This window comes from Penicillium oxalicum, chromosome III (assembly GCF_001723175.1).
Source record: "Penicillium oxalicum strain HP7-1 chromosome III, whole genome shotgun sequence".
Taxonomy (NCBI): Eukaryota; Fungi; Ascomycota; class Eurotiomycetes; order Eurotiales; family Aspergillaceae; genus Penicillium; species Penicillium oxalicum.
The window spans coordinates 965,146-981,237 of NC_064652.1; the positions used below are offsets into that span (position 1 = coordinate 965,146).

A 16,092-nucleotide genomic window follows, 5' to 3' on the forward strand; every position below is an offset into this window, starting at 1 on the left:
CTCCTTTACTGGTAGGCTCGATAGATGCTGTCCATAACTTTCAAGTGCTTGAACAAAGTACTAAATGAAAGGTCACTAAGAAATGTTACCACTGAATATAGGGGTGTAGTGATAGACATGGAGAAGAATGTATTGAAGGATGAGATATACGCTTTCCAAGTAAAAGAATAAAAAAGACTGTGCGGGCCCACGGGGTATGTACCAAAAAAAAAGCCCATGCGCCTGCTCCTACACAACGTGGGTTAAGAAAACGTTGAAGAGAAAACAAAACAAGCAGCCAGCGTCACGGAAGAAAAAAAAAGGGAAGAAAAGGACGTGATGGCAAGGCTTGATACGCGCGAGCCTGAGCGAGCATGTGTTATTGCAAGTCAGATGCCCATTGTGAGACTTGATAGCTTCTTTCGCCTATATTAGTTGGCTGCAGTCAAAACAAACGCTGCGAATCAGCTCTTGTTCTCCGTTCCGGAGATATGCTATAGACTAGGCTGAGTGTTTGCCCAGGTAACTTGACCTTCCGAGTGTGTCAAAGAGCATGACGGTCCTTACTGAGAAGCAGCAGAGATCGTGTGCGTAACCTGATCGAGCGAGATGTCTGACGAGCTGCCTGCAGCGAATGGGAGGGACCAGATCACCTGGATCCGGAGTCGTCTCGCTATCATCGAGGATATGCATTTGACCTTAGTTACCGTCCCTGATCTCTGTTTTGTGGACGTCAAGACCACGGAGGCGCATCGCCAGCAAGCTCTCTCCGTTGTCAAGACCGCTTCGGCCAGGCGTATAAAGATGACCACCGTAGCCAAAATCACCTTTGTTGAGCTTTCGATAGAGTTCCTCGGATTCGGGGTTGATCGAAGAAGGCCCGTTTGGCTCCCTTCTCGGTTCTACGGTGCTCCATAACAGAGCGTTATCACCTGGTGATGAGATATGTGGCAGGAAGCCCGTCAACGTACCTTGACCAGCACTCTGACGCTGACTAGCTGATTCTGTTGCTAATCGAGCACTAGCAGTACTGGCAAAGGTGTTTTCACGAACCAACTTGTACGGGCTGTATCGGGGCTCTGGCAGCTGAATCTCGTTTCGGAGCTTCTCCTTGCCATCTGGCACCCGGTTCGCGAAGACGACGCGAATGCTGGAGTGCAAATAGAAGCGGCCCCGTGACGGGCAGCAGATGTTCAAATGGATGAGGTACCGCAGAACTGGCCTGTCATGCGGATCTTCCGTGGCGTTCAAGGAGGCTTCGGGACGATCGGTCCCGTAATTCTTGCGAGCGCTCAGAGGCATGTCAATTATGGGACCCGCCGAATAACTTCGCTGCCGGATGAACGTCTTTGTGCCCGGCTCCATGTCACTGAGATCATACGGGACAAGAAACAGTTTCACTGCAGTTTTGTGCGGATTCTTGATGATGATCTGCAGCTGACCTTGCTGAGGAATTCGGTAGCTGCCGCCTGGAGGGCACTTGGGGGACTCTGCCCGCCGGCTCTTCTTCTCCCGGCGTCGCCTTGAATCCACGTCTGACATGTGAGTCGTATTGGTCGCGTCCAGATCCATCTCTGACGCAACCACCTTTGCTGGGCTGAGATGCCGCCGGCGACGCCGGGTTGAATTGGTGTCATCCTTGGGCAAGGAGTTCTCCAGGTCGATCATTCCGACATAAGGACTGGGACTGTCGTCGGCGATGGATCGCCCGGGCCCAGACGTCGGATAGCTGTAGAACACTGCGGGAAAGGAGACAGTTACATGTGGTGGACATCGGAGATTGCCTTTGCATTTGCCTTTCCCGAGCACACCAATCTGGGCCGTGAAGTCGAGCGGCTTGGACGGATTCATCGACATGCGCCCGCGCAGAATCGACTCTTCGTACGACCCCACCATCGGGCATGGGGCTTAGGAGAAGTCTCCGAGGCAAGGGAAGGTCTTCTCGCCCTGAAGACAGGCTTGACCGTCGTTGACGCGAGTTGCAGACTGTAGGCCGCATTCATAGATCTGCGCGAGGAGTTGTAGGAAAAAGAAAGTCCTTCCTGCTGTCCGTGAGAAACCTTGATCCCAACATCGGCCGATCGTGAGCCAGGAGGCGTGGACTGTAGATGCCGGAATGTTTCCGGCGGCAGCGTCCGTCGCCGGTTTGCTCGCTCCGACGGCTCCAACGACTCTGGCCCCGGCACGACCCGAGGTGAAAAGTCCAGATCGCTGTTGTTGGCTTGATGAACCAAAGGACTCGTCGGCGCTTTAAGGACATAGCTCGAGGAAAATGGCCCAAATGAGGGGGCCCTCGATCGCGATCCTGTTGCCAGCGTCAAGTCGTCTCGACCGGGATAGAGTCCAGACGGACTGATGGTGGTCTGAAAGGCAGGCGCCTCAAACCAAGGGGTCGTGGGAGAGGATCCTAGATGGGGAAATGGTGAAGATGAACTTGATTCTGCGAACCGAGGACGGGGTGAATGGTCTTCAGGGCGTGGAGAGCCCTCCCGAAAGTCGCCCGAATGCAGCGCAGAGCGAGGACGCTCGATCTCGGCCGGCGAGCTCAGCATCTCTCTTTGTCTGTCCTGTATCTCGTTGATGGAGGCCTGCTCCATGACTCGCCTGCCGACCCATGAGGTGTGATTTGGTAGAAGATCTTCTTGGGCAGTCGCTTCGCCTACACTAAGGTGCTGTTCCTTTGTTGCAAGTTAGCTTTCTCTCGCGTGTACTCGATACACGGTGTGCACTTTTCATAATGGAAGCCAGCAGGTAAAGTTTGACCAGCTCCGGACCAGCTTCACATACCTGTCGTTGGGACCTCCAGTGTGATGCCTCTTTGATTCGATGTATAAGATCTTGCCGGTCATAAGACCGGACCTGTGACAGACAGCTCTCGGTCGGAGGGACCTCTGCGACTGTCTCCCGAGACTCAGTGACAGGGGATCTGAATTCGGAGGCCTGCGCCGACCGAGGCTGGGGTGACTCTGGAGCTGGTTGCTCCAACTCGCTCTGGTCACCCGACCAGTGACGATGGCCCCATCGATCCGGATCATGAAAGAGAGGCATTTGTAGCAGGAAGTGTTCAGGAAGATGAAAGATTTACGATCAACATGGCAGACAGCTTCATCTGGGAGCCTCCAATTTCAAAGAGCGAGCCCAACAGTGCCTGAATGTGACCAAAGAAATGCGGTGTAGTGCAGATGTGCAGCGGATGCTGTCCGGGATCCTGAGCGATTCGCGAATGGCAAGAAGGGGGCACGGGCGGCCGAAGGATCAAATGTATAGAATGACCGTTTGCTGTGTGAAGTGAAATACGCTGTAGCCAAAGAGAGCGTTGTATTTTTCTCGGCAGGAGATGTCCGAGGCAGTTCGAGACTTGTGACTGTGAGAAAGAGAAGGAAATGACAGAGCGAGTCAGAGGCCGGTTGAGTGGTTTAGATTGGCGGAGCATGTCATGAGGCCGTGGGTCTCCGATGATTCATCAGTCGTTTGAATTTCGTCAGGGAGCTCTCGATTCAGAGGATCGTCATTCCATATCTGAAGAAAGACAAGTCGGAGAGACCGACTGGCACTTTCCAGTCTCATCCTGCATGATGGATCATGTCCATAGTCTACTTGTGTGATTTGAAACCCATGCCATGCTGCATGATCCCAAACTCAAAGGGAAAGACTGATTTGTCGATGGAGCCGGAGGCTACTGTGAAGATCCGCGCGTGGGGAGAAATTCTGGCGCCACAGCGTTTTTTTTTCGGGTCTCGGACGCCGATCCTCACGTTTTCCTTCTTCCCCCAATAGAGCTGCGACCAACTTCAAAATCACCCCCTCAACTACTCTCTCGTACAGCCAAGATAATTCAAATTGCATACTACAGTCTTCAACGTTGATTTGGTTCGATCGTGAAAGCAGCCATGGCTCCCAAACGCACTCGCGACGGAGAAAGCAAGCCGTCCGGATCAGGCGCAGACTCAGTACCCAAAAAGCGCAAGGGCTTCAATGTCGGACCGGCCAATCTACCTGATGGTACCTATCGACGCAAGAGTAAGTCCACCTCCGAGGTCTGAAGCAGCGCACGCTCTTCCTCGTCTAACATGATTGCCTCTCCTCACAGCCCAAAAGATTAAATCAGACCTGATTCAAAAGGCCAAGGTCAAAAAGGCATACGCCAAGATTAAAGCACAAGAACTTTCGACGAACGCACCCAAGCCCATCTTCACGACAGCCGAGCAGGAGAATGGAGGAGATCAAGCGCCCGCATCACTGGAGCTCCATCCGGACCGAGTGGCCATGATGAATGAGCCAGAGCCAGAAGAGCCCAAAGCTGAGCGGCGGTCAGCGCGGCCTCCACGCGATGCGACCGGCCACCAAAGGCAGCGCAAGCCGAAACCCTCAGCGTTTGCCAAAGAATTGGAGATTGCCGAGAAGCGAAGACAGGAGGCAGAGGCCCGGCAACGAGAACGGGAGGCCCGACAAAAAGACCGCGAGGCGATGGCGCGTGCGAAGCGGCCCGATCGATCTGGAAAGAGGCGACTGGGTCGAGAGAGCAATGTGCTGCTGAGTCGAGTGCAGCGGATGGTGGGACAGACTTGAAAATGGGTGCCTTGGAGGGGGGGGGGGAGTCGGCACTGCAGAAGCATGTGGAAAATGGTTGCCATCCAGCTTTGATACCCGGTTGTGATTTATTTGCCCTTGCCGTGGACCGGTGCTGCAGGCGGACATAGTTCAGATGTACTTTCTTTGATTCAGGATGCGCAAGAGCCGTCCAGCAATTCATTCATTGACTACAATGACTACATCCTAACTAGAAGTGGAAGGCTTGGAGCCACCCGCGCTGCGTGGTTTCTTGAAGCAAGCAAACTCGCCCTTGGTCCGATCACGCAGACGCTTGAGTACGACTCGCATCTCCCCCAACTCTGCCTGAAGTTTCGTGCGGGCCTCGTTGGTGGTACGGCGATCCAATTCCACATAGATTTGGCTCTGGATATTTGAAGCTTCTTCCGTGGAGTATTGAGTCAGAGTCTGCGCAATGAATTCCGTATCCAACGTCGCTTGCATCAGAGCAGCCAGGGAGTAGGTGGAGCGAGATCGGAACGCGGTGAGCAGAGATGTCGACACTTCGATCAAGAGACGCGTCAAGATCGTGACGAGGAGAGATGACGGAGAGTTGTTGCCGGTGCGACTAGACTGTGGAGAGATAGTAGAAGGAATGGTGGTTGAAATCTCCGTGTGCACGAGCACTAACGTTAGCATGGTACTGTACACGTAGGGCCGGACTTGGTCCGGGCGATCGGTAGAGGGGACCCAGTCTGGCGCTGTAATGCCGGTGGTGATTATCTCATTCAACGTGGTAATAGTCGGCTGCGTATATGACTGGAATAATCGGTCCTCGATTTGTTTGAGAACATCCGACACCGTTTTCCCTTCTTCGGTCAACTTGACCGAAAAGGATGTCTCAAAGTTAGCAATCAATTGAGGCACATATTCGGCCTGCAGAGCTTTGAGGTTGGACAGCGTGAGGAGAATTCTCACGTTCTGTAATCCGTTAGCAGGCCATCATTATAAAAGTGAGCATCAGTGGGGGGGCAAGTCTCACCCGATTGCGAGAATCTACCGAATCCGCCGTGAGGACCGACAAAGCAGCGTCGACTACCTGACTCGCCATGACCGGCCTGGCTAGGATCCACTCATTCTCTTCCTCTGAGAACGCATGCCGCTCGGCGTTCTCCACGAGTCCACTCAACGCCTTGTAGACGCTGGAGACGAACTGCGTGCGCACCATCTGCAGCAATTTGGCAGGCGGTTGGGTCACAACGTCTACAGACCCTGATTTCGCCATAGCTTCCGAGATGTAGAGAATTTTCTGCATGCCTCCCAGGATGGCGCTTTCAAAGTCCACAAACAGTCCCGGCATCTTGGTCTGGTCGCGTTTCTCCGAGTCACGGGTCCAATCTTCAAGCATTTTGAAGATTTCAGCGTCCTTGCTCCAAGCGGAGCAGGCGACACGGGCTGAACGCTCCCGCGCGACACTGATCATGACTTTGAGCTGATCGCTGGCTTGCGCGGTGTTGCTGACTGGTCCCAGTGCCGCCATCTCACTGGCGGCAGTACCCAGAATGACCAGGAATTTGCTGAGATAATACACACCGCTGAGAGAATTGGAATAGGGTGGCCAGAACGCGTAACCCTCCCAATGCTCTCCTCTCTTCGGGACTAAGATGGGTAAGTTTTTGGGGTCTAATTTGAACCGAGATTCAGTGGGCGTCACACCGCGCGACGCCGGACTGGTTGGGCTTGGTGGAATAGGAGATGCAAGTAGCGAGATATCCTCCGTAGGTGGGTCATTGAAGAGGGACAAAATATTCTCCCGGATGAGAGTGACCAGCTCGACCACGCCTCGCTCAATTTGCGCCACGTTGGCGGGGGCGAGCCGGTGATGTTTTCGACTCTCTCCTTCAAATCCGGCAGGGAGCAATCTTTGGCGACTGCCGTCGATGAACGACTGGGCAGCCTCCCAAAAGTCAAGCACTTCGCCCAGCAGACCATTCTGTGAAGACAGCAACCTGGTCAAAAAGGCTTGAATACAATCCCAGAGTTCGACGACCTGGTCGGTATCCAATCGTTCGGGAGTATCGGTAAATCCATCCCGCGGTGCAAGACGTAGATAGGATGCGACAACCTGCGGGGTGGGGACATCGCCTCCAGCGAGCCTTCGTCGCAAGATCTCGATTTCCACCTTGCATCGTTCACAGAACGAGGTGATTTTGGTCTTCAAGAACTCGTATCTGCTGAGAAGCCACGTCCAGATGGGGTTGTCTTCCACGCCCAATTCCAGCAAGGCCCCGATCAGCTCCATATGCTCTTCTACGGGGCCCGATGCTGTACTCGTCGTCGATGTCGTTGGCGCATTGCTCAATCGTCTCCAAAGGTCTCGCTTAAAGGTTTGAATTTGCTGATCAACATCTGTCCACATGCGGCCCATGGCGAGAATTGTATGCGTCTCTTGATCGGTCAACTGTCTCCGAGCGCTGGAGGCCTGCTCCACTATATTCTTTGCTTGGTTGGCCAGAGTACGACTCCTGGTGTATTGCTCAAATACGGAATCGTAGTCGCGCTGTTGAATAGCCTTTGACAGGTGACTACCAATCTCATACACATCGCGGTGCTTCTCCATGGTTTCAACGACGGATTTGAGGACCAGCTCTCGATCTCTTCCTCCCAGAGCAGGACCCCATACCTCCTCCGCTTTCACCGAGGCTTCTAAGAGAGGCCCCCGAATGCCCTTCATACCATATTCGCTTTCCTTCCTCAGAGCATTCTTCTTCGGTCCATCAATGGTCTGCAGAATAGGCGTGTTGGCTTGATATTGACCAGAGTAGTTTCGGAAATGTCCCGATCGACGGGGAGCGATCGGCTGTTCGCTTGAGGCACCTTGGTCCCTCATCTCTGTGTAGACACTGTCGATGGTTGCTTTTGCACGCACGAAACGCTCAAAGTTAGCCTCCACAAGTACCTTCAGAGAGGCTGATTTCTCGTCAATAGATTGTGACAGGTGGTTCAATCCTGCGACAAGCGATTCAATCGAGGCGTCGTGATGCACCTGAGATAAAAACAGCGCAGGCGAGAAAGACGTGGACGAAAGCAAGAAGCGTGACCGCTGGCCTCCATCATCCTCAAGGCGAACTCCACGGCTCTTGAGAGTTCGAAGGATGCTATCGCCGCCCCCTAGAGGATCTGGCTCGTCGCTTTGTGTGGTATCCCTTCCATCCTTACCGCGTCGCGATCCGAAGTTGCCTCGCAATTGACTTGGAGAGCGTTCCAGCGCAAAGTATCGTGACTTGCGAGCACGCGACTTTGAATGTGGGACGGGTTCCGTGTCCGACACGTCGCCATCATCCAACGACGCGGGCCATTCTTCGGGAAACTCCGAGGGCAGATTGTAATGACCGGCGACGTCGAGGTCGGACATGGCGGTAGATCTCTCTCTCTGATCGAGAATGGAGACGGGACGAGCCTTCACAGAACGAGGGGCGGTTGTTCAGACTCGCGCCCAGGGTCCGGGAATGTCGTTTAGAGGCAAGGAACTCGTATCCACGCCTTCACGGCTACTTGCTGCCGATCGCAGCGACGACAGAGTGACTCGTAGGTGGCCGTCTCTGAGTCTGGTGAGCCTGCGAGGGTCCTACAGAGACTCAATGGAAGCTGGGGACAACGAGAGAGAGCTTTCCACGGGAGCGGCAGAATAGGAAGTAATAGTGGAATTCATTCACGAATCAGTCCAGTTCCCCGAGCCTAACGCCAATGGCCAACGGGCAGCGGAGTGGACTGCTGTTCGGGTAGCGGGGGAAGAAAGAGAACGGTCGACACCACCAATGCGGTCTGGCGTCGTGGCCCTGTTGGAAGACAAAAGCGCAGAACTGCCACGGTCGGATCGGCACGGGCGCCGAGAAACTCGATTCTTCCGTCCAATTTTCCTTCACTCTTCCTCCTCTCCGCTTCCCACCCCCCAAAGTCACGATCTCACCCTCCCCCCTCTTGATCCCCATAAAACAGCCCTTCGTCGGGATATTGTTCAAGATGCTCGCCGCCAGAAACTTCTCTGCTGCTCGCCAATGCCTGCGCTCGGCCCGCATGGGCCCCAGCTTCGTCACCTCTGTGTCGCAGGTACCGTCTACACCCACCTGCATATTCCCAACGCCCCTCGCCCACCCGAAAACTACGCCGCAATCACGAACACTATCCATTGGCTAACCTACGTTCCCATTTCTAGCTGCGCAGCTATGCTACTTCTCCTGACGAGGCTGTCGCCAAGTTCAAGGGCCAGAAGGGCTCTGATGTACGTTGTATTTCCCCATGCATGCGAGTTTTTTTTTCCCTTCCGTGACATAGTGCCGGTGCCAACCGCCGACGCGCGCTAGAAACGGAATGACAATGGTTTCTCGCACAACGGGGTGACCACGAAAGAAGACGAATGCTGATTGTGTGTGGCATCATGACAGGGCAAGTACACCGTTACTTTGATTGAGGGAGACGGTATTGGTCCCGAGATCTCTCAGTCGGTCAAGGACATCTTCCAGGCCGCCAAGGTAAAAACCTGTCGCAATACCAGTCTATGCGCTGGCCTGTGGTGCTAATCTCTCTTACAGGCTCCCATCAAGTGGGAATCTGTCGATGTCACCCCCATTCTCAAGGACGGCAAGACCGCCATTCCCGACGATGCGATCCGCAGCGTCCAGAAGAACTACGTTGCGCTCAAGGGTCCTCTGGCTGTGAGTAGATCGACCCTGCGCAATGCGCGATCCTATCTTCCGCGACACCAGGCACTAACCGATGACTCTTCAAATGGGAATAGACCCCTGTTGGCAAGGGACACGTTTCCCTGAACCTGACTCTGCGCCGTACCTTCAACCTCTTCGCCAACGTCCGTCCTTGCCGCTCCATCGCCGGTTACAAGACCCCCTATGACGGTGTTGACACTGTCCTGATCCGTGAGAACACCGAGGGTGAATACTCCGGCATTGAGCACGTTGTCGTCGACGGTGTGGTCCAGAGCATCAAGCTCATCACCAAGGAGGCCTCCGAGCGCGTTCTCCGCTTCGCCTTCCAGTACGCCCAGTCGATCAACAAGAAGAAGGTCCGTGTTGTGCACAAGGCCACCATCATGAAGATGTCCGACGGTCTCTTCCTCAACACTGCCCGCGACATTGCCAAGGACTTCCCCGATGTCGAGTTCGACGCCGAGCTGCTGGACAACTCGTGCCTGAAGATCGTCACCGATCCCACTCCCTACAACGACAAGGTCCTGGTCATGCCAAACCTGTACGGTGACATTCTGTCCGACATGTGCGCCGGTCTGATCGGTGGTCTTGGTCTGACCCCCTCCGGTAACATTGGTGACGAGTGCTCCATCTTCGAGGCCGTCCACGGTTCCGCCCCCGACATTGCTGGCAAGGGCCTCGCCAACCCCACCGCCCTGCTGCTCTCGTCCATCATGATGTTGCAGCACATGGGTCTCCACGACCACGCCAACAACATCCAGAAGGCCATCTTCGACACCTTGGCCGAGGGCAAGGTAAGCTCTCATTCTCTCCCCTCGCTACCGTGAGGCGCATTGCAAATCACTAACTCTTCAATTTCCCAGACTCTCACTGGTGACCTTGGCGGTAAGGCCAAGACCCACGAGTACGCCGAGGCCATCATGAAGCGCCTGTAAATGACGTCGCTTTCTGAATTCCCTGTACTATGACACCCTTTGATTTCTTTCATTTGTCTCTCGAACGACCTTAGACTTCCTATAGCGATCGGAAATATACCTCTTTGTGGACAGCTACCCCATGAGCTCCAAGGCCCCCGACCTGGTCATCTTGCGACTAGAAAGGAGAAATTCTGTCCGTGTCTCGGCAAAACATAAAAGTAGCCTGAAGCTGTGTCAATCTGCAGTCATCAGGATGAAGGCTCATCGACAGGTCCTCTAGAGCCCTGTTCCGTCTTGTACATGGCCTTCCCTTGGGTGTGGAGAAAGAAGTGGTTCTCGATCAAGATAGTGTACATGCAATCGTTATCGGAATTGGACAATGTCGCTCAAACGCTCATTGAATATTCTCGCTGGTATCACAGTGCAGTGAAATAGTACGAGTCGGGTCAGCGTCGACGAGCAGTGCGACGGGTACCTGTATTTGTGGGTGCTTTCTTTGGTCCCTTGGGTTTCGACCGAGTTGCTTTCGCTCTCGTGCTTCGCGTGCCCCCTTTGTCACTAGTGTCTTCCTCTTCCTCCTCCGCCTCTCCCTCGACATCCCCTTCACTGTCCTTGCCACCATCACTGCCGTCCTCACCGCCCTCGTCCTGGCCTTCGTCGTTCGCTCCAGACTCTTGACTTGATTCGGCCTCTTCATCTGACGTTTTGCCCTGGCTACCGGAGCCTACTTCGACTTGGAGGCGAGTAGAGCGGGTTTCGCGAGTAGGCTGGCGAGCGCCGCGAGTGTACCGTCGGCCTCGAGACGGGATGGGAGATGAACGGGGTTCTTTTGTATGCCACCGGATCAACTTCTCTGGTCTCGTCATTGAATCATTTAAGAGTAGCCACTTACCATCTGTATCTGCGACAGTGCTCCCGCGCCTGGATTCCACGTGCCGACTGTTCACTGGCGATAGGGAACCTTCCGTGGCCAGTCTTCTCTCAAACATGAGGTCCCCATATTCATCGTATGGTAGCTCAAAAGGCCAATACATTTCACTCGGTTCCTCGTCGTCCTCATTATTGTCGGCAAAAATGGCATCTTCCTATTCACGAACCGTATTTAGTCAGATGGAAACTTAGCGACGACACACAAGTCAATGCTACTTACCCGCTCGTCCAAAGCCTCGAGATTGTAGAGCGTACCAAGCTTCTTCCAAATCCCCGGTATGCGCATATGCTCCGCTGATGACGGCGCATAGCCTTGACTTTTCAGATATTCGGCGATTGCCAGCATTCGGAAGTGTTTATGTACGCCTAACCGATTCATTGGAATTAGCTGTGAGAATCCTAGCTATCTGGATGGCCCAGTTTCCAGCTTGCCGTCCACTCACCAACAGGTTTCCATTTTATGATGGCCTTGAGCAATGCTGTTTCCTGATCATCCGTCCACGGATCTGATAATAAGTCATAGGGCGCATCGGGCTTCTCAGCAGTATCGCTAGAACCAGGAGTGTCTACGCTAGACTGCGCAACTGTGTCCTCAAGAGGCGTCGTCGAATGCGCGCGCTTGACCTTTTTTCGAGGAGGCATGCTGTAATTGTGGTAGAGTCTTGCGATGATGGGGACTCGAGACGCGCTTCATCGGACTTGCAGCGAAGGTCGAGCCCCAAGATTGTGAGCTGCCGCATCTGTTATCGGATGGTCCGTGCACGATAACGATGCTGCTGCGCGGCGCGGCTTGAGACAGTTTCGCCGCAACGAGTCAAACACCGTGAGCCGAATCGTTCTGCTCGCGATGGGCTCGAAATGGAGTCAGCTGAAAATTGGATGAATCCTTTCTCCAGTGATGATCTATGGAGAATTTCCAGATTTACCATTGAAGCTCTACCGCCGTTAGAGGATCTCCCTTGGGATACGAACCTACCAGGTGCGCAATCCTCACTGTCGCATACTATAGCATAAACTTCCAACTGATGGCAATTCTCTAGCAATCCTCAAGGAGAATCGTCCGCCTGTGCAAGAAGGTGCTACAGTCGCCGACTCAGTATGGAAACTAGATCTCTTTTCGGATGATATTGAGCGGCCAAACTCTCCAACAGTCTCCACTGTCGGTTCCTCAGACGACACCCAATCTACGTCCACGTCTGTTCTCCATGATGCGATTCCAACTGATGAAATCTGGCGATTTGACGTTCTAAATGAAATTTCGGAAACATTGGCGCCTCGGAAGACGTGGGAGAGGTATCATGATCGTCTACACCATGAGCATGTATCTGCGTATTTCACGGAGTCCGGGCCGAGGGGGTTTGATGCGGCGTTGTCGCGCCAAGCCAAAACGCATGGAAAACCAATCGCAGGTCGGATGGTCAATGAGAATATCTTCATTCGCTCGGCATTACGTCTCGGTCTTGGTTGGAGCTCGCCACTGTTTCGCTTCAATGAGTCAACATCAACATTCGACCCTGCGGTCGGCGACTTACGCATCTCTGGGGTCAGCCTATCAATGGTGCAAAGTGTCATATCCGATGTGCTTCCATGCGGTACGAGGATGCAAAAATTGCGACGTTTTGCAAAGTCAGCCCCGCGTCAATCCACCGATCTGCCAAGTCTATATACGTTACGTGGAACAATTGGAGTCATTATCTACAACCTTGAGGCACAGGTCCTATCTCTCTCCCGTCAAGTGGATTCAATCTTGCAGGTCTTGACTCTATTCAGAGGTTGCGAAGATCTGATCAATACTGTCGCGCATATAGTCCAGGTGGCACAAAGGGCAGCTTCCGATGCCGAGCTCACTTCGGTGATCATTGATTGCGCCTCAGTATTTGCGCAATCATTCGGTCGAATGGAGAACCTACTCTTTGAGATAGTTGCGCGGGTAACCAGTCCTTGGCTCGAATTTGTTGAACACTGGATTGGGCTCAGGGCAGTGGACGACGCTCTGGATGGGTCAATATCAGGGGGGAACAGGTTTGTTCAGGTGGACAATTATGATGATTCTACGAAATTCAAGACCGGTTCCAAGAGAACAGACTACACTTTCATCACGGCCAATGTCCCGTCTTTCATACCGCAAGATTTGGCGCGCACGGTATTTGAGAGTGGGAGGAGCCTGCGCCTTTTGAAACGATCACACCCTGCTCACCCAATTGGAAGAAAAGACGTGATCTCCCAAGCTGGCAGCCTCGCTTTACAAATTGCGACCACGTGGGATGACATCGAGCGTATACAACGGCAGGCTGAAGAATACGAGTCAAACCTTCGGCATGAAATTCTTCGGTATCAGCAGAGGCCATCGCACAAGCGACCCTCAACATCTGCTGCTCTTCCTCACTCCACTCGGACTTTTTCTACTGCATTGGATTCAGTATATGAGTTGTTCGATGTGGATGGTGACAAAACGCTCCAGGGGACTGCGCTCGACAAACAGCAATTTGTTAGTAGCAAACTCGCTCAGTTAACGCAGGCTGGGAAGGAGGAGCTGGTCGACACGCACGATATGAACAGTCGCTTTGGCCCTGAATTATCATCTGCCCTTCATCTTTCACTCGCTTCAATCATTGGTCTCCAGGCACAGTTGATCGACTATTCGTATCTTCATCATTTATTCAAAGAACATAACCTACGACAGCACCTGAACGTCCAGAGGCAATTTCAGTTACTTGGAGACGGGTTGTTTGTGACGCGGCTGACCACCTCTCTCTTTGATCCAGAAATGGAGAGTGGTGAACGCAAGAGAGGTGTGGTTCGAACGGGGATTCATACCGGGTTGCGTCTGGGCAGTCGTGATGGATGGCCCCCGGCAAGCTCCGAACTGCGACTGGTCCTCAACGGGCTGCTGGGCGAGTGCTATCTTTCTGACGAGAGCACTAATGCCTCTGAAAAGTCGCATCACCAGCAAGACAACGAACTTCCAGGTGGTCTCAGCTTTGCGATTCGTGACCTCACAGATGAAGAGATTGAGAAATGTAGAGACCCCAATGCGATTGAAGCTTTGGACTTCCTTCGCCTACAGTATAAACCTCCGACGGCTCTCGAGGTGCTCTTTACCCCGAAATCTCTGGTGCGGTATGATCGACTTTTCAAACACTTGCTGCGTCTACTCCGAATGATCTCTGTGGTCAAGGACATGGTGCGGGACTCCACCCATCGCGGCTCCAGCTCAGGAGACACGCGGAATGTCTTTCAGCGGTTCCGGATCGACGCACAGCATTTTGTGCTCGCCCTAAGCGACTATTGCTTCCAGGTTGCGATTGGGTTGAATTGGAGCAACTTTCAGAAGTCGCTCGACAGGATTGAGCATTGCCTCGATCGTGGCGACATTGACGGAACCATTGAAGTTGCGCATTCAGTTCCACGGCTGCGTGGGTTCCACGAAGACGTTCTTAATCAGATGCTATTTGCGATGTTTCTCAGCAAGCGGCACGCTCCTGCGGGCAAATCATTGGACACTATTTTCGGAATCATTTTAGCCTTTGCTCCTCTCTCGAAAGCTGAAGGGTGGAATGGGCTGAGATACGAAAATGAAGGACAAGTTCTCCATCTATACTCGACCTTTCGAAAACACACGTCTGCTTTTGCTGCCTACCTGCGCTCCTTGGATCCTGCCAAGACATCTCTCAAGCCCCCGGGTCAGTCTGGAAAGCTTCTCGGTTCTGCAGTTGACACGATGAGTATTTTCGAGCACCTGCGAATCCGGCTCGACCTGAAAGAGTACTATTGATAGGTGGCCAGCTCAGTGGTCAGCACTTTTCGCTGCTGGAGCCGTCCATCTGTCTCAACCCGTCGATTGATTCGAGAGCTTATGTACAATAATGACAAAGGGCTCGATTTCTATCTCATCTTTCACACATGGTAGGTATAGAAATGAAATGAAGCTGAAAATAATTCGACATGTTGCGTTCGTCCTCGAGGTCTTCCTCGCTGGGTCCTCTCAACAGCTGGTGTACGGTGACGGATCTGAGACTGAGGCCGGGAGTTTGCATTGCATACAGCGAAGTCCCCGATGTGCCACGGAGAAGAAGCTCGCACCGCAAACCTATCCAAGTAGGCTGGAGCTGAGTGGTACCTAGAATCTGCAGAACACCACCTGCCATTGGGCTTTCGCTTCGAAGGAAGGATCTAGATAATACCATATCGCATCATTGGCAGGACCTAAGACATCGTCTATGTCCACGGTGAGGTGAAAACGGGCTGGTATCGCCTGATCCGCATTACTTGATCTGCGTTCTTGATGTCACTCAAGCAACATTTCGGTCCTGCATCCAATGATGTAATAAAGAGATGCCTAGGTGCTAGTTGAGTCGCCTATATTTGCCGCCGTCGTGCAAGACTACTGATAAAACAGTGAGACTTGCCAATAAAATCCACGCTGTCGCAATAGAGAGCGCCATCTTAGATGCCCTCTTTTTTAAATAAAATCGAGACTTTCGAAGAACAGGAAAAAGAAGTGGACGCATCAAGGTGACCTTGAGAGCGATTGCAAACATATTTATCAGGCATAGCGTGCACCTCAAGCTACGTTACAATAGGTTCATAAATGCGACTAGCTTCGATGGCTCCGAAGAGGTCTTACTTGTTGCTTCGGATGGTGGAGCTGGACGGCAAGGCAACGATTTGCGTCCGACGAATAAGCATATAGTATAACGGTATAGCTCATGGTCCGCCTTGAAAGGGCGAGGTAGAATATCTACCTTGCCGGTAGTTTTGGGAAGAACATTTGGGACAATGTGGCGCAAGGCGAAATGATGACACGATTCCTTGGAAAGTTTTGGCAATGACTCGGCAAATCGGACCATGACGAGGCACTGGTAATCGTCCGTTATAAGATGGATCCCACTAGGAATGGCACCATTTCCAACTCATTCTGACATGAAGTGAGCAGTCCGAGTTTAGAGTGGATGTGGCTATATTGTCACTATGTTTTTAAAGACGGGAAAGATATATTGCCCGCTCTTAAC

General features: G+C 52.9%; 6 protein-coding genes across 6 annotated transcripts; 3 read left to right on the top strand and 3 right to left on the bottom strand.

Annotated features, from left to right (window-relative positions):
- Nucleotides 1-678: 678 nt before the first annotated feature.
- POX_c03822 (uncharacterized protein) lies at nt 679-3,027 on the bottom strand (the record flags this gene model as incomplete). Its single annotated transcript, XM_050112710.1, has 3 exons — nt 679-1,718; nt 1,865-2,657; nt 2,767-3,027. The coding sequence occupies 3 exons, from the start codon at nt 3,025-3,027 to the stop codon at nt 679-681; spliced, it is 2,094 nt and encodes a 697-aa protein (XP_049970266.1).
- An 842-nt stretch (nt 3,028-3,869) lies between these two features.
- Nucleotides 3,870-4,548, top strand: POX_c03823 (uncharacterized protein; the record flags this gene model as incomplete). Its single annotated transcript, XM_050112711.1, has 2 exons — nt 3,870-3,999; nt 4,070-4,548. 2 exons carry the CDS (start codon nt 3,870-3,872, stop codon nt 4,546-4,548), a joined length of 609 nt encoding a protein of 202 aa, XP_049970267.1.
- A 207-nt stretch (nt 4,549-4,755) lies between these two features.
- On the bottom strand, nt 4,756-7,924 carry POX_c03824 (uncharacterized protein; the record flags this gene model as incomplete). Its single annotated transcript, XM_050112712.1, has 2 exons — nt 4,756-5,490; nt 5,552-7,924. The coding sequence occupies 2 exons, from the start codon at nt 7,922-7,924 to the stop codon at nt 4,756-4,758; spliced, it is 3,108 nt and encodes a 1,035-aa protein (XP_049970268.1).
- Nucleotides 7,925-8,532: 608 nt separating this feature from the next.
- Nucleotides 8,533-10,168, top strand: POX_c03825 (Isocitrate dehydrogenase [NAD] subunit 2; the record flags this gene model as incomplete). The annotated part of the gene is made up of 6 exons (XM_050112713.1): nt 8,533-8,619; nt 8,726-8,791; nt 8,955-9,041; nt 9,102-9,224; nt 9,308-10,027; nt 10,097-10,168. 6 exons carry the CDS (start codon nt 8,533-8,535, stop codon nt 10,166-10,168), a joined length of 1,155 nt encoding a protein of 384 aa, XP_049970269.1.
- Nucleotides 10,169-10,596: 428 nt separating this feature from the next.
- On the bottom strand, nt 10,597-11,722 carry POX_c03826 (uncharacterized protein; the record flags this gene model as incomplete). Its single annotated transcript, XM_050112714.1, has 4 exons — nt 10,597-11,003; nt 11,043-11,235; nt 11,301-11,446; nt 11,524-11,722. The coding sequence occupies 4 exons, from the start codon at nt 11,720-11,722 to the stop codon at nt 10,597-10,599; spliced, it is 945 nt and encodes a 314-aa protein (XP_049970270.1).
- A 216-nt stretch (nt 11,723-11,938) lies between these two features.
- POX_c03827 (uncharacterized protein) lies at nt 11,939-14,855 on the top strand (the record flags this gene model as incomplete). The annotated part of the gene is made up of 2 exons (XM_050112715.1): nt 11,939-12,059; nt 12,121-14,855. 2 exons carry the CDS (start codon nt 11,939-11,941, stop codon nt 14,853-14,855), a joined length of 2,856 nt encoding a protein of 951 aa, XP_049970271.1.
- Nucleotides 14,856-16,092: the final 1,237 nt, after the last annotated feature.